This window comes from Amyelois transitella, chromosome 24 (assembly GCF_032362555.1).
Source record: "Amyelois transitella isolate CPQ chromosome 24, ilAmyTran1.1, whole genome shotgun sequence".
Lineage (NCBI taxonomy): Eukaryota > Metazoa > Arthropoda > Insecta > Lepidoptera > Pyralidae > Amyelois > Amyelois transitella.
This window is the reverse complement of record NC_083527.1, coordinates 4,392,108-4,410,020: the sequence shown is the minus strand read 5'-3', so window position 1 is coordinate 4,410,020 and position 17,913 is coordinate 4,392,108. Positions and strand designations below refer to the sequence as shown.

At 34.5% G+C, this 17,913-nt stretch overlaps 3 protein-coding genes across 3 annotated transcripts in view; 1 reads left to right on the top strand and 2 right to left on the bottom strand.

Moving 5' to 3' along the window:
* Nucleotides 1–3,495: 3,495 nt before the first annotated feature.
* LOC106135897 (waprin-Thr1) lies at nt 3,496–8,393 on the bottom strand. Its single transcript, XM_013336299.2, has 4 exons — nt 8,291–8,393; nt 7,823–7,879; nt 4,529–4,726; nt 3,496–4,017 (listed from the first exon to the last, which is right to left on the bottom strand). The coding sequence occupies exons 1-4, from the start codon at nt 8,292–8,294 to the stop codon at nt 3,926–3,928; spliced, it is 351 nt and encodes a 116-aa protein (XP_013191753.1). The 5' UTR covers nt 8,295–8,393; the 3' UTR covers nt 3,496–3,925.
* A 1,869-nt stretch (nt 8,394–10,262) lies between these two features.
* Nucleotides 10,263–15,138, bottom strand: LOC106135896 (waprin-like protein). The gene is made up of 4 exons (XM_013336298.2): nt 15,043–15,138; nt 13,178–13,240; nt 11,803–11,979; nt 10,263–10,792 (listed from the first exon to the last, which is right to left on the bottom strand). The coding sequence occupies exons 1-4, from the start codon at nt 15,044–15,046 to the stop codon at nt 10,695–10,697; spliced, it is 342 nt and encodes a 113-aa protein (XP_013191752.1). The 5' UTR covers nt 15,047–15,138; the 3' UTR covers nt 10,263–10,694.
* A 2,047-nt stretch (nt 15,139–17,185) lies between these two features.
* The window catches only part of LOC106135941 (anillin), a 53,163-nt gene continuing 52,435 nt past the window's right edge, over nt 17,186–17,913 (top strand). Inside the window, exons 1-2 of the mRNA XM_060951131.1 lie at nt 17,186–17,348; nt 17,441–17,909. Coding sequence (XP_060807114.1) covers nt 17,331–17,348; nt 17,441–17,909 — 487 coding nt within the window. The 5' untranslated portion in view covers nt 17,186–17,330. The remainder of the gene's footprint in view (nt 17,349–17,440; nt 17,910–17,913) is intronic.

The window sequence follows — 17,913 nt, the reverse complement described above, 5'->3', positions numbered from 1 at the left end:
CGATGCAAAGTATCGATTAAAGAAGTTGTTAGCAACATTTTAACTAGACACGACAATAAAGTAATTGGTATACTTTTAAATCTGATTTTAAAATTAAATAACTTCAAGACTTCATTCATTTGTGTCGGATTTGAAGCAGTTTTTGGTATGTTTCTTCCCAAAGAAGCTAAGCATTTTAATACATTGTAAGAACTTATAAAACAGATGGATTGATAGTGTAGAAAATAGTTACTTAGGTAGTAGTTGTTAAAAAAGCATTGGGAAGCCAGTATTTTTTGTATAAGTTGTAAAGAATTTAATAGATCTATAGGACAGAGTAGTTAATATAACTACATATTAAAAAGAGTTGTAAGTAGGTGTAGAGTCTACACCTACTTGTAGACTTTAACTTTATCTTCATACAAGCTCTACACTGTAGGTAGAGCTTGTATGAAGAGAGTTATAAATGTAATTGAAGCCAATGAAGTGGGCAAGGATCGTGGCAAGTGAAAAGATGTAGTCTCTGTCTACCCCTCCGGAAAGAAGGCATAATTTTATCTATCTATATAGGTGTGAATATGCCACCTTGACCTAAGGTTTTTAACGCCTGCATAAGTCACCTAATCATTTTAATCATTTACGTGTAATGACACAAAGTGTTTACAAGTAAATACCTACTGAAACTGCTACTAGGTTGATACACGTTAGTTAACATGATTTTATCATAAACAATAAACAACATAAACAATAAGTAACAGACAAAAAAATCAAAATACGTTAGGAAATTTAAAAAAAGGAATACATTTGCTGGGCATCAAATTGAAGTGTTGCCTTATGTTTTCCACATTCTCATTATCAGATCTTAATTAATAAGGGAAATCTCCAGGAGTATAGATCATAGAGTAACTCTACGGTTACGCTACGACTGTTGCAGAGGAACGCTTATCGCGCCTTTAATGGTTTAATGTCTTTTCATAAATCTTTTTAAAATTGGCAATCCATAATATATATATATATATATATATATATATATATATATATATATATATATATATTACGAAACTCGTAGCACGGCCGAAGAAATTTTTAACTACGAGAGGCGTAGCGTAACCTTTCGCTACGCTACGCTAAGCTTTAATTACGACCATCCTACTGTCGTACAGGATCAACTGTGTCCAACGGACTTATTCCCTCTACGAATGTCGTAGCCAAGTCGTGTACTCTACTACTGCCTACTACATTCAAAAATTCAAAATTTTTATTCATTACTATAGGATACTATATATCGCTTAATAATTGTCAAAACGTATGGTTGAACAACATTGGTTGACGTCAAATAAATAACTTAAAAACTAAGTTTACTGCCGCTTCCAAGGCGTCAGTGCAGAAGAAGCGGTAACAAACTGCACTGCAGCATTTTCTTCAACAACGTCAACTTCACAATATTAATTAAACTTAGAATAGAATGTGGACGAGAGAATACATTGGTCAGATTTATATATTTATGAGATTTCATATTGAAAAATATATATATATATATATATATATATATATATATATATATATATATATATATATATTTTTCAATATGAAATCTCATAAATATATAAATCTATATATATATATATATATATATATTTTTCAATATGAAATCTCATAAATATATAAATCTGACCAATGTATTCTCTCGTCCACATTCTATTCTAAGTTTAATTAATATTGTGAAGTTGACGTTGTTGAAGAAAATGCTGCAGTGCAGTTTGTTACCGCTTCTTCTGCACTGACGCCTTGGAAGCGGCAGTAAACTTAGTTTTTAAGTTATTTATTTGACGTCAACCAATGTTGTTCAACCATACGTTTTGACAATTATTAAGCGATATATAGTATCCTATAGTAATGAATAAAAATTTTGAATTTTTGAATGTAGTAGGCAGTAGTAGAGTACACGACTTGGCTACGACATTCGTAGAGGGAATAAGTCCGTTGGACACAGTTGATCCTGTACGACAGTAGGATGGTCGTAATTAAAGCTTAGCGTAGCGTAGCGAAAGGTTACGCTACGCCTCTCGTAGTTAAAAATTTCTTCGGCCGTGCTACGAGTTTCGTAGAGATAATTTCTTCCGCTACGAACGTAGCATGATCATTAGATGAACCTTATATATTATTGTATTTTTTTTTTTTAAATTTAGGAAAAATGATCTTATGTTTATACAGTATGTAACTTATGTATTTTGCTAACAAATTAAACTCTTATTTTATTTTGCCTAGCATATTTCAAAGGCCAGGAATAGAGATGTCAATTTCAATGGTTATTGACTACGTGGTATGACGTTTTGACATCAAAATGAGCCTGCAAGCGGTGGTCGATATCAGCTGATAACTTATTCAGATGCAACAAGCGAGCGGAGTTTTCCAATTATTATATTTCCACTAGATAGGTATTTACTTCAAAACTATACATAATCTATAAGGCATTTTAATTGACAGATTGAATTCTCATTTCAGAAGTTACTTGGTGTGAATGAAAATGATAAAAATAAATGATGTGAATAGAAAGTTAAGCGTAGAATTATATTATAATTTTATTTCTCACGTGGAAGGTATGTTATTTATTAATGTTTAAATCTTGGATTTCTACAATTTTACAAAATATTTTAAAGAAGATTTCATTAAGCGAACAGCAATTTAAAAAAAATATGCTATTTTGTTACAAACCTATATTTTGAATAGTTTTTTGACTTACCTATATTTTCTATACCTAGTTTTGTATCGTAGTTGTCTAAAAACATTTGAAATCAAATTTTATATTCATTTCATTGTTTATTTCAGGAAAGGAAAACTTAAAACAAAATAAAATTGAATTTGAAAAACATTCGATGTTTAAACTCATGTACACCCAGGGATTTAAAAAAGAAACATGCATTAAACCTTTAAAAAACAATATTATTGTTTATGGTCACATCACAAATTTTGCCGCCAAACACAGATTAAAAATAAATGATCGCGTGGCCGCGGGCTGCAATCACCGCGGAGGGCGTGTGCTCACTGCCCTCTGCCCAAAGAAAACTATCGACTATACTCTCTATTGGCGACAGTACTGGTTTGTTGGATCCGTAGAATAATAACATGTAGAAGGGTAATTGATCCTACATGTTTTTATATCCATAATTTCTATTCTTGTTGGTAACGAATAAAGTGTTGGATCGACTTCAATGAAATTCGACTCACGCACATATTGATTATCATAAAGCAATATAGCTAGTTTGGTAAATACTTTTTACTATTTCAATGACACTACTTTGGTAGGTACACAATTAAATAAGTACTTATTTTTGATAAGAGATTTGAGAGAGAGAGAATTTAAGTTGGGTTTCTGTTTACTACTTTTTTTATTCTTTTCCTTCTTGATATGTTTGTTGAAAATAAACTTAGATCATGTACAATTAAAAGGAAAAAAAATATTCTGTAACGAAATAAAAAATGTTAAGTACGATAATTTAAATAATTAACCTTTATTTGCAGACAATAATACCTATGTATATGTAAATAATTACTAAACTAAACTTTGGTAATATTTGTATTATTATTTAGGTATTTGTAATATAGTAGGTAATTATTCAATTCTAACAGTTTCTGGTCAAAACGTGATATTAATCTAGGTAAAACAGTTAAGTACTTATTAGAAAACCTGTAAGTATATGAGATTTTGAATTCTCTAATTGAATTTGTAAGTACTAACATAAAAGCATAAAGCATCTTTCTAAGATATGTTATATTGTACAAATCACCTTATTTAACATTCATAAATACCTACTTATATAAGGAAAATGACACAAATCAATGCACACTCAGTAGTCATTTAACTGAAGTGGAAAATAAATTAGACCAGTCTATTTTCTTAAGTTTAGATCCTTGATTTTAGAGTCATGAATCTATCGAACATTCCTTAGGGAAGCTGGCATGTCAATCGTCTTGTATAGTCAGGTTTGCAAACGTGATACGGCATGCATTTCATGCCGTCGCAGTATTTCCTGATCCCTGAAAGTAGGTGAAGAGTAAGTCAGTTAGAATAATGGTAAAAATATTAATCATCATAATTTTGACCTCATATGAAAATAAGCGTTACAAACGTGGATGAAGCGAGAGAAGTAAGTATACAGGGTTCGTGGCAATTGAAAATATGTAGTCTCTGCCTCCTCCCCCCGGGGTAAAAGCTTGATTTTCAATATATATGCATAAAATTGTTTTATTTATTTTAACCACATAACTGTTTAATGAGGATCTTGTTTTAAAGCGTACCAACACACCAGCCATGTTGATCTTGATAGCCAATGACCCAGAGCCTATATGTCATATCTAAAGATATAAAATAACGCGGACGTAGCCAATATAAAAATATTTGGTCAGTCTCCCAGAACTGAAGGTTTTGCCAGCGGCATAAGGGGCGGGGTAGACGCAGCATTTTGTTTTGAACCAGTCGGGGCAGAATACCGAGTCATTATGTTATCTACCAGCTGCAAAAATTTAAAGGATTTTGAGAACTAAATACCTTGGACGTAGCCGATATAAACATATTTGGTCACGCTCCCTGTACCGAAGGTTTTGGCGGCGTAAGGGGCGGGGTAGACGCAGCTTTTAGTGTTGGACCAGTTGGGGCAGCAGACCATGCCGTGCCGGCAGTCGTAGTCCCCTGTGCAGGTCTGTTTATAGCCGGGGACCTTGGAGCGGGGCGGACAGCGGCTGCAAGCTGGAATTTGTAAAATTACAATTGAATAACATACATACATACATATAATCCCATCTATGTATATCCCATGCGGGGTAGACAGAGCCAACAGTCTTGAAATGACTGACAGGCCACGTTCAGCTGTTTGGCTTAATGATAGAATTTAGATTCAAATAGTGACAGGTTGCTAGCCCATCGCCTAAAAAAAAGAATCGCAAGTTTACAAGCATATCCCTTAGTCGCCTTTTACGACATCCATGGGAGAGAGATGGAGTGGATAATATATAATTAATATAGTAAGGATATTGTGAATGGGAATCTAAGAAAGGGAGGCCTAGACGAACGTATTGGGGTGTTCTCGGGAAAGGTCAGGTCAACGATACCCTAAATTGGCGAGCTTGTACGATGAGATTTATGAATGGGGTTGAATGGCGAAAGAATCTTGCACGGATCGTGGCAATTTGAAGGATGTAGGACCGTTTCCTGGAATTGTAAGTATGCAGTAGGTAAAAACATAACTTATAACATCTTCAGATAATGTAGGTACAGTGCAGTTCAGTATTTCCGAAAATTAGCCTTTACAAACAAAGTTAAAAACTGTTTGTAATATTAAGATAGTTTGTATGTATTAAATGCGAAAGTGCATTTATTTTTCCGTCTTTGACTTCAAAACCACTGGACTGATCTTCATGAAATATTGCATACCTATGGAATACGGAGAGGTACATATACAGTTCTTCTTAGATGGCCTGAGCCGATGACCAAAGTTATATGTATAATCATCTATAATAAAGTAAGTATACCGTATTTAGATGATTTTACGAAGTTAACACACACAGATATTATACTACTGGTTCCAGCTTCATAAAGCGACTAACAAACATGACGCGTTTATCTCTAACCGTGTAGACAGAGCCAATCTTATGACTATTGGATTGAATGCCGCGTTAAACTGACAGAATACAAAATATAACCATACCATAATACCATAACTGTATAATATAGTGCCGTGTGGTTCCCGGCACCAATACAAAAAAGAATAGGACTACTCCATCTCTTTCCCATGGATGTCGTAAAAGGCGACTTAGGGATAACAAACTTGGGATTCTTTTTTAAGCGATAGGTTAGCAACGTCTCGCTATTTGAATCATTCTATCATTAAGCCAAATAGCTGGACGTGGCCATTCAGTTTTTTCAAGACTGTTGGCTCTGCCTACCCCGCAAGGGATATAGACGTGACCGTGTGTATTGTATATGTATGTATGTATGCATAACCATTAAGTATGCTACAGAGGTCGTCCGCAAACAATATCAAAACAATGGCTAGATATTCCATAAAAGGCACAACATTTTTATATCGAAGTAATTTAACGCATAACGTAGAGTACCTACACTCAAGTAAATTAACACTTGTTTACAGTTTCGAGGTAACACATAGCGAATATGCGTTAATTAGTGTAATAAGTGGCTCGTAAATTTTGTTAGTGTTACAAAAATATGTTTTGTTAGCAGTCAGGAGATAAAAGTTATACGTAAATATATCGCTTTAAAATATTTCAGCTGAGAAGTTCATTGGATGATTTTGTTAAGAAGTCCGACTACATTAAACTTAAAACCGGCTTTGACTATGGATCATCGACTTAATTTTGAGTTAAAAACTACATACGTTTTGAATGAAAATATTAGGTAGGTACGCCTAGATATAAAATCTTTAATGACCATAGATATCACGTGTTTTCATTCCTTATATTAGATAGAGCCATTACTGTAGAGAATATACGAAGGAATTGTTCAGGTAGATGGAATTGATTGAACCGTGTTAGGAATCTTTACATTTAGACAACCGAATGTGTAACTTTAACCACGCTGATCAGAAAATTAGTTTAGTTGCATAAATTTTATAAAATTTTTAAATTACATAAACTATATAAATTTTTTTAAAATTTTCTTCTTTTAGGCGATGGGCTAGCAACCTGTCACTATTTGAATCCCAATGCCATCTTAAAGCCAAACAGCTGAACGTGGCCTATTAGTCTTTACAAGACTGTTGGCTCTGTCTACCCCGCAGGGGATATAGACGTGATTATATGTATGTATGTATGTATGTAATTTTATAAAAAAATATAATATAACAGATCACAACACCAAAAAGCCTAAAATGCACACAAGCAGACATAACATTTCGCGCTTCTTTTGACATTAATACGGTTAATCAGAGTGAATGAGACAACACGACAAGTTTAATACTAAAAAGATGACAGTAAGTGAGACAACAAGATAAGTTTTGTACGAAAAATGAGAGTGAGTGACAAAGCACAATGAAAATACCGAAATCAATTGCTCCAATTCATCGTGGTGGGCGAAATATAAACAGAAAACGTTGTTCGCGGCAAAAAACCAGGGTTGGGATACTTTGAACGAGGTTTCTCCGTCTTTGGACAGATGTTTACGACGAGGAAATGTGAAGAATTTTCGGAGCTGACGACCAACTTCCAGGATAAGAGGAACCACTGTAAGAAGAAGGAGAATTTAGGGAAAAATGTAGACGAGTTTTAGTAGTACATTGACAGCTGTTAATATATACATTGTCGAATTAGTTCACAGTAAGTAAAATAAGATACGTAGTGTGTGGTGATCATATAAATCAATATAATTAAGATGAAGTACCTAATAATTTCGATTTTTGTAGCTGAATGAAAAGTTTATATTGATAGGAAGAGCATCAAATTATAATGATCAGTCTGAGTCAAATTTTAAATGATATAGGTTAAGAGTCCACGTTGCGATAATTAGGAACAGTTTGTGGCGATTTCACAAAATGTCACTCACCAGGCCTATCACAGCAAAGATTTCACGGATTGGAGCATACATACAACCTTCGACTCATCACTGTCAGAGCCGCGGTTACCCAGGCATGACACCAAGTCTGGCGGAATCATCGCTCCCTCTGCAGTATATAAACTTAAGATTCTGTTTTGGCGATGGGTTAAATTTGAATCTAGATACCATCAATTTGAATTTCGAAAGTCTGACAGGTCAGATTTTCGAGAATGTTGGCTCTGCCTGCCTCGTAAGGGATAAAGACGTGATTGTATGATTAACAGTGTATTGTCTCACCAGTCTCACCGACGATCGCCATAGCAACCGCCACGCACAAGATGAAAGTCAAATTCCCTGAAAATTTAATATTTAGCATAATAAATATGTATGTAGGTACCTAGTCTTTTTTTTATTTTTTTTCTTTTCTAGCTCGGGGTTATCCCGTCTCTATTCAATATTCTTTTTTATGTTTCTTTTTCTTCTTTTACAGCCTAATTGATCGACTGCAGGTCTTAGGCCTAACAATGCAAGCATATGTTCATCCTATGTTCCCATGGTTAACTCTATCTATGTTCCACAATTCATTAAAATCGATTCAGTGGTTTAGGCGTGAAAGCGTTACAGACTAACAGAGTTACTTTCGGATTTATAATATAAGCAAGGAAGTAGGGATATACATATATATCATAGCTATTTCAACTCGCCCATAAAAAATATCATGCAAGAGCGACAGAACCTAGTTATTAATAAAAAAAATCGACTTACCCATTGTTTTCCTGTAATTTTCCTAGACACGACCTCGCCGGCGTGATGGCTTCGACTCATTACTTCACTTCGCGTCAGTGAGTCAGTCACTGATGTGTTATTAGGGAATACGCATTGTTTTGTGGTTAGAATAGGCTGGTTACTTCGAGGTTATCTATTAAACATACATTACATACACAAGGGAGCGGCCGCGGCTCCGTCCGCGTATAATGAGAAGCCCCGTTGTATACCGTTCCCGCGGGAATATCCCAAAATCCTTTCTTAGACGACATCTCTTAGTTACAATCTATCTTCCTGCCCAATTTCATCTTTATTAGCTCACTAGTTTTTGAGATTTCGTGATCAGTGTGTGAGTGTATTTCGTGTTTGTATGTAGATTAGGTATCATATCTATAACGTTCATATGGTGTGGACTGAGACAAAATCTCGAAAATACTGACTGACGCTACGATTAGCGAAATGGCTAAATGATGGAACTGAGATTCAGCTTATATAGTGACAGGTTGCTAGCCCAACGCCTAAAAAATAATCCCAAGTATAAGCTTTTCCAATATCAAAAGTACTTACGTAAATAACATCACGCCCCTTTCCCGAAAGGCAGAGACTATATCTTTCTACTTTTTTTATCTTTGCGCTACAATTATTCATTACTTTATGCAACCTCGTCCGTTAATGGTCAGCTCATAGTGACTTTGCGCCAGGTTGTCCTGGATGTCCCCTATTTTATCAAGGAACGTACGTCTTGTCCTTCCCCGACTAAAGTTCCCATTTATATGTGCCTTGAATGTCTGCTTTGACAACTTGTTATACAATGTGTAAAATAATTAAATCGATATTGCCTTTGGCCAGATTTAAATCACAATGATAAAGTAAGTTTTTAATAATTCGTTGGTTACCACGGTATACTTCTTTTAAACAAATGGACATTGCTAGCAACCTGTCAAAATATTAATAATGTACTTAGGTATATCTTTATATTTTCATAGTGCTGTTTCTTCTTCTACCTACTATTAGTTCCGGTTAAATTCTCACCACTCTGGAGAGGAGTCCGGGGTTCACCCTTGACCGTGGATCCTGGATTGGGTGAGCAAGCAAGGTTTCTACACGAAACGAATCCCAACTAACTTCTGCAACTCATCTTATAGCTACTTGAATGTGCAGGTTCCTACTAACATATAAGAATAGTCTGCAACATTGACTTAGGTAATGAGATGACTTTTATTGTTGTTTTAAGTGTTTCTACTCACTACTAGATGGCGTTCGTAGAGAATACAAGACCATAGGAATAAAAGGTAAAACAAGTAAACTTTTCCTGTTATGTATTATTTTTTCATAAAGTAAGAGTTAATATTCAAACGGTACCATATGCACATCCTAACATTTATATTTTCGAACGCATTTTACATGCAGGAAGCTTCTGCATTGATGAATTAAAAGACATTTTAATTTAAATGCATTTGATAATTTTTAACATGCATTTATCTTGGTACCTGATAAATAAGTCGACATAACAACACAGTAACGAAAATAACTTAGTTAAATTAAAAGATAACCTCAGGTTTTGCAAAAGATAAACACTTTTTTAAATAGTGATATGACTTGAACCTCAAAATGAGATCATTATTATTATATGAATATCAATTCTATGAGTAAGTCAAACAGCTGAACGTGGTTTATCAAAATTTCATTTCATTTCATTTTCAAGGCTGTTGGCCCTGTCTACACCGCAAGCGATAAAGACGTGATTATATGTATGTATGAGATCATTCAGCTCATTTGGTAAGTAGGTAGGTACGGTTATATATGATAGATACAACATACCAAAATAAAATTGTTATTACTTAATTGAATTGATGTTAATAAATTAGGTTAGTTACTTTGATAATCAGTAGATATGATCTTAAATAAAATGAATTAACCTTAATTTGTTTTACTCAATAAGGTTACATAATTTAATTAATAAAACCATCAGATTCGTAAAATCTTTATTTTATTTTACTTAAAAGTAACATATAAGATAATAATACGATATAAAAATAAATATCTGGGATATAAGGGCTGGAATAAAAATGCCAAATCAGGCTTTACTTCTTATTATGTAGGGAAGAAAATTGTTTTCTTTACATAAGTGAGGCACGTTTATAATAATAGTAAACATTTTGATTACCTCTATATCTAATAATACCTAGTTACCTAATATTATATATTATATCTACCTTTATTGTGAGTTCTTTAAGTGAACGGAATTTTCACGAATATGAAAAATTTGTTAAGGCTACCTTTTGTTCATCACCTTAGCATACATTTAGGATAAGTTATTTTTGTTTTAATTTATTTGCATAAAAGTAAGGGTGCTTTCTATCTATCTATGGTCTAAAATTAATGCAATCATATTTTAATAAATTTAAGCCCTGCTGCACTTGTTCCTCTTGGTGGTGGGATCCAACTTGCACACCTCGAAGGCATTGCATTTCACGTTGTCGCAATACACGCCAGCGCCGGCTGGAATTATAAAGTAACAATTAAAAAGGGTCATATATTTTTCTCTTCTTTAGAAATCAAACTTCTCACGAGCTTAAAATCACAACACTTCAGTATTTAAATAAATAGCTGAACGTGGCCATTCAGTCTTTTAAAGACTGTTGGCTCTGTCTACCCCGCAAGGGATATAGACGTGACCATATGTATGTATGTACTTCAGTATTTTTATAATGCTATGGGGATTTTTGGGACGAAATCTGAAGTCACTTAATTTATAAATGTAACGCTCTCCAACACACATTATGCTTCTGCACGCACACTTATTAAACAATATTCCTCATAAAAAAGGTTAAGGTCGATCAAACACACATTTCGGAAACAAAAACACAGTATAGAACAACATGAATATTTTGTTCGCGACAAAAAGTCGCGAATGACTTTTGTTAGAAGTTATGTTACCTTATTTTAAATACTAACCGGTGCTCTAACGATGAGGGAAAATATCGTGAGGAAACCTGCACATTCAGGCAACTGGATGTGTAACCATGATCGATCCAATACGGATAAGGTTTGCCTGCAAAGTGGAGTCGCTTCATGCAAAAACCTGACTCACCTTATCCAGGGTCCATGGTCAAAGGCATACCCCTGGCTCATCTCCATAGTGATGAGCATGCAACTGGAACTAAAAGCCAGGAGGAAGAAGACCCTGGCCCTAATTAAATTTTACCAAGGTGTAAACTTGGAAAGGATGTAAAAAAAACTGTGGTTCCCGGCACCAATACAAAAAAGAATAGGACCACTCCATCTCTTTCCCACGGATGTCGTAAAAGGCGACTAAGGGATAGGCTTACAAACTTGGGATTCTTTTTTAGGCTATGGGCTAGCAACCTGTCACTATTAGAATCTCAATTCTATCATTAAGCCAAATAGCTGAACGTGGCCATTCAGTCCTTTCAAGACTGTTGGCTCTGTCTACCCCGCAAGGTATATAGACGTGAACATATGTATGTATGTATGTAAAAAAAACTTACATGAAGATCCATATTTGCTGGATCCCCCAGTGCCGGTGCCGCTAGCCGCTGGTTGGGTGCACGACTTGGTGTTACATCCGTTTGGACAGCAGACCTTCCCGTGGGTACACTCGTAATCCTGGAGACATTTGGGAGAGCACCCGTACACCTTCGATGCTTGAGGGCAGTTGCCAGTCACTGGAATATGGAAGGGAATTTTATTTAACTTAGAGAGTTGGTGGATGAGGTGTCTTGAAATCATGTCAGAGGTTGAATCCCATTTCAGCAATGTACGTACACTGTACAGTTTAGGTAAATAATGGTATATAAAATGGTATAATAATATAGTACCTTCGTTGCGTAGACCAAAGAGTACGTAGTTACTACTTACTAGACATATCGTTCATGGTATATTTTTTTCAATAGCCCACTGTATCAATTACCTTATCGTATCCTTCGAATCCTAACCCATGCACTGACGGAAAAAAAACCTACACACTAAACGCTTACAAACTTTCGCATTTAAATACAATATTTGTATAATTGTTTTAGTCACGAGCTTACTCACAATTGATTGTACAGAATAGGTACAGAGAAGTCATACTGAACCAATAAGGAATAGACAATAACCTCAAGATGGTAAATAAAGTACTTAGTAGCAATATTTCAATGGTAGGTATATGTATTATGGTATTTTATATATGTATGTATGTAGGTATACACTTGTAATCTAGTAAGTACAGTCTTATATAGTGGTGGAGCGTAACAATGAGCAATCACATACATGAAGTCAACATACATATACCTAACTATGATAAGAAATTCGTATCGGTTTAAAAGGATGCCTTTATGAGAAGTCAACACAGAAACTTGGAGAATAATTTTCTGTTGTCATACTCTTCAGTATATACAAACATACATTTATCAAAAGACGCAATAAAGTTAGGTACTGACTCACATATTGCTTTTGTAATTGGCATAGATGTATAATAACAATTAATGATAAAGCATTAAAATCTACATTGGTTTATCTACAAATCGGATTTTTTCCTCAATATCGAAACAGTCGTAAACATACATACATACATATGGTCACGTCTATATCCCTTGCGAGATAGACAGAGCCAACAGTCTTGAAAAGACTGAATGGCCACGTTCAGCTATGGCTTAGTGATAGAATTGAGATTCAAATAGTAACAGGTTGCTAGCCCATCGCCTAAAAAAGGATCCCAAGTTTGTAAGCCTATCCCTTAGTCGCCTTTTACGACATCCATGGGAAAGAGATGGAGTGGTCTTATTTTTATTTTGTTTTGGTGCCGGGAACCACACGGCACATAAACCTTTCTAATATTATTAACTAGCTTAACTTATTCGATTATATTAAATACATACTTACCAGCTTCAGTTCCTGATATAATGTAACAGAAGGCACAGACCGAGAGAATGATAGTCAGGGAACCTGTAATACCAGAATGACTTACATTTATTTGTTAATACCAACTTAAGAACCTGATACCGTATGACCGAGAAGACTAACCATGATATGTGAAACAACTTTAAAATAGGACTACTCCATGTCTTTTCCATGGATGTCGTTAAAGGCGACTAAGTTATAGGCAAATAAACTTGTAAAGCACAAGTTCAGTCATTCAATAGTGACACGTTTTTAAAATTTGTCACTATTTGAATCATACAGCTGAAACTGTTGGCTCTGTCTGTCTCGTAAAGGATATAAAGTATGTATTAACATACCATACTCAACATGAAAAGCAAAATGTTATTTGTGGTACTTTTTCACCGTGACATTTTTATTTTGTTCCGTTGGTTATATCTCTATGATGCCCATATTTGTTAATCTTTCTATATCTACTTAATAAAATTGATTGCTACTGTGATATACTTAATCAAAATCGGTCAAATAGTTTTTTTCATTTATTTATTTATGTAAACTTTTTTGTACAAAATACAAGTGTATAGCACAATTGACGGAGCATTAGGTATTTACCAGTCGACCATACCATCCGCCTGACAGAGAACTCAAAATAAATAAAAATATAGTTAGTACTGTTAACAAACAAAAGTACTTAACATTTCTTTTCTGCTTATAATATTGTACCTATGTAAGCTGAAAGTAAGTAACTAGTGAATCAGTGCAGTCTAAAGAATCCTTATTGCAGTCAGAATTAAATTATATTACCGGCATGATCCGCCGTTTGCAAGGCTTGAACTGGTTTCGCGAAATCGACCTCGCATCGAGAAACATTGTGAAATTAATCGTAAACATATTATTATTCAAGAACATCCGATCAATTTGCATGCTTTTACGAAATGCATGCATGCATTTGAAGCTTATTTCTATATTCTCTCTCTCTCTCGCTCAATCATAAGTATTTCCGTTTGTTTGCCTGAATATTTTATTAGGTAGGTACTTAGTGGGTGTATAAAGCAATTGTTGGAACCTATTTTTAAACAAAAATATGCCTGTGCCATTGGGAGCGACACTCTTACACCACAATTAGATATTATTGTTCATTTTATAACGATTTTAAGACAATTCATTATTTGTATTATCAATGTTACAGATTATAATTATTATCAATGATTTTGCATGAATTAAAATCGATTTAATTAGGTTAAAATAAACAATAATAATTTAAAATGAAAATAAACAACATCCCTGGGGTGCGACTTATTGTAAGTTAACTTACTGCCTATCAGTAACTATACTTAGCCAATATATCTACGTATTATTTTCGAAGGTGTGAAAGGTAATATATGTAGTTCCCTTATAGTAAACGGTACAAAAACGGAATTTTAGAAAGAACTATTATAGACGACCGAAGGGTTAAAAAAAGTATGGGTAAATATTGATAGTGTGATGATTTACATATAAAAAAAGCAAGTGGACAGGTTTCAAATTCCAACATTACTTGCCTCGATATATTCTGCTTTGTAAAATACTAACACACCTAGGTATGTTGAAATTTTTACAAACCTATGTTTAAAATAAAATAATTTTAAAATAAAGCACGTGACTTCAAAGCCGTAATTCTTATTAAAATATATAAATTTAAATTCGGTAATACATATAGGTTCTCTACAAATTCTAAGATAAAACCTTAACATCGATCAAATTTTCTTGAGGAAATCAAACAGTAGTTAAATTATATATATTCGATAGTTACACACAAAGATTTTTGTCTAGATATATTTGTTATGTAAATAAATCCTATGTTACACAAAGTAAACAACAACACTTACCCATATTTTATTTGTGTGTTTACAAAAACGACTGGCAGATCCAAGCGCTCGGAGCAGTCTACTGCCGGCCATTTCCAATGATATCTATAAATTACATACTTGGGAACTAACATACCGCTACGTAGCTGAGAAACTAGTTTGGAGATGTTAATAAGTGGATGTGTTGTAAGCATGAAGCTATTGATGACTGTGAATGAAGCGAAAGAAGTATGCAGAGATCGAAAGGGACCTGCCAGAGACTGAATAAGTAAGTACTACTGGGATAATTTCAAGGAAAGAGTGAATAGGCATTTTTTGTGCTTAATAATTTTATTCTAAAAATATATACCTAAGTATATCATGTACCTATTTGTTACTATTTTTCAAGTTTGTAAGCCTATCCCTTAGTCGCCTTTAACGACATCCATGGGAAAGAGATGAAGTGGTTCTATTCTTTTTTGGATTGGTGCCGGGGACCACACGGCACATGCATTTGCATGATAAGCTTATATCTACATACATACATATAATAAATACTTCATACTACATACTCGTACCACTATGTAATTCGAAAACTGGTTTCGAGATGATTATAAGTATTTGTTCTATTTTCCGTGATTTATGTAAATTATGCAGTAAGTAATAGGTTTAGGTAAACTTTGGCTAAATGAACAAATATACTTACAAACCAATTTATACATCTTTAACAGCTTAATAGCAGTCTCGAAAACACTAAAGGCCATGTTGGGCTGGATCAAGATTAAGATACCGAGTGTCAGGCCCTAGATAGCCCATCGACTAAAGGATGAATCCCTAGTTTATTGGCAATTTCCTTGATTGGCTTTTACATTATGCACGTGAAAAGAAGTAGCTGATACACACAATGTATTTTCTTCACTATCAGCATGGAAGCAACGGATGTATTTGCTTATTCCCTTAGTCGCCTTTTACGATATCCAAAGGGTTGAGTGGGAGTGGTCATATTCTAAACGGATTAACATGGCACAAATACATATGTGTGTTATGAAATAATGGTATCAACTTTTTAAGATCGCTATTGCCTTCGGTATATGGGTGATGCGACTTCCTGCCTATTATTTTTGGGATAATGAATATGAAATTGCCCAAAAATGGACTTAGCAGGTCAACGAATTAGGCCGACGATATCTCGAAGCCCCCTTTGTTCCATCATCTCAATTTATAATTTACGGTCTGAGTAGGTAGGTTCCTATATTGAGACAAAGCTAACAATTTATTTTGTGGTTTTGTAAGTTGATTACGTAGGTAGGTACCTTCTTTTATTACGACTCAAAGGACATGTGATCCGCACAGGATGTTGACACACACCTCGGGACAAAACGGCATTATCCACTTATAAGCATATTGGTATGAGATCATTGCATAGGTTAATAAATTGAAACGAATATAATGCCGTGATATGCTTGAGGTCAATCGCATCATGTACCTAACTAGGCAGAATTTGGCTGTACCTGTAGAAGTACAGGCAGGCCAAAACCTCTTAAAAGGTAATACTATGTAGATGTAGATATGTGTACAAATGTCACATCTTTATCTATTACAGGGTAGAGGACCCAACAATCACGAAATAAGTGAAAAAAGACCAGGAGTTGAGATTCGATAGTGACACATGGCCCGCCCAGGGCCTAAAATAAAAATTGCAAGTTTATAAGCTGTTTAAATTATTGTTATATCCTTAACAAGGACATAATAAATACATAAGGAACATAAAGTACACCGCCATCTGTAGTAAACAATTAAAGTTATAAGTTTTGCTACTCTCTAATAGATGGCGCGGCGTATGTTTTAGGTGTTTTATAATGTAATGAGAGTATTCGGTGTATTTCTAGTATTAGAGGAACTATAACTAAGTACGCCATACAAGTACTCCATTTTTTACTAAATGGTGTACAATTTTTGTATTAATTAAATGAAGTAAATATCGTAAATAAATATTTTAGTAAAATTACATTGCACAAATTGCTCTGCATTTGAATCAAAAGTGTATATTTGCAAAGCTACTTGAATGAAACATGATACTTCGTCCGAGAATGAAACTAATTTCCGAACGTTATTAAAGCGCCACCTGCCGTCCTACAACTAAACTAATTTGAATAAATCGGTTTATGTCAAACTTTCGATTTCAACGGGCCAATTGTAGTGGTTTTTACTGAATAAATAATAATTACGTAGTTTACGTAAAATAAATATTATAAAGTGGACGAAAACTATGCTGGTGGTGTTGTTAGTGTGATAGTGTCAATTATTTATTGCATACTTAAGTGGTTGAAATGGATCCCTTCACTCAGGTAGGTTGCATGCATAACATTTTTATTTAAATGTATGTTGTTGAAAGCCAACAGTTATTTGATAATTTTACCTAATTCTTACTGAATTTCAGCGTATGTTAGAACGAGCAAGAGCGAGACAGGAGAAAATTGACCAAAAACTAGCAAATTCTGGACAAGTCCCCAAACGAAAGCCACTAACTGAGAATATTCTTAAGAAAGACAATTCGCCTTCTAAATCGCCAGCAAAGGCGGTTAAAGACTCTGTTGTGTCTCCGCGAAAATCTCTAAAGTCTGATTTGCCAGCTAAACCCTTAACTCGGCGCGCTAGTGGTCAAAAGGACCAACTTGTATTGACAACGCCTCAAAAGTCCAGAAATGACGTAGTTGTGACCAAGCGAGAATTCAGGAGTCCTAAAACGAGTGTTAACCGACGTAATTCAGATGTTTCTGTGGAGATAAACATCAGTCATCGGAATGATATCCAGATTGAAGTACAGGTGGAAGAAAGAGATGCCCCAATAAGCATTTCTTATGACCGTGGTGACGGCAGCAGTAATGTTATTGTAGAGGAAATTGAAGGTGA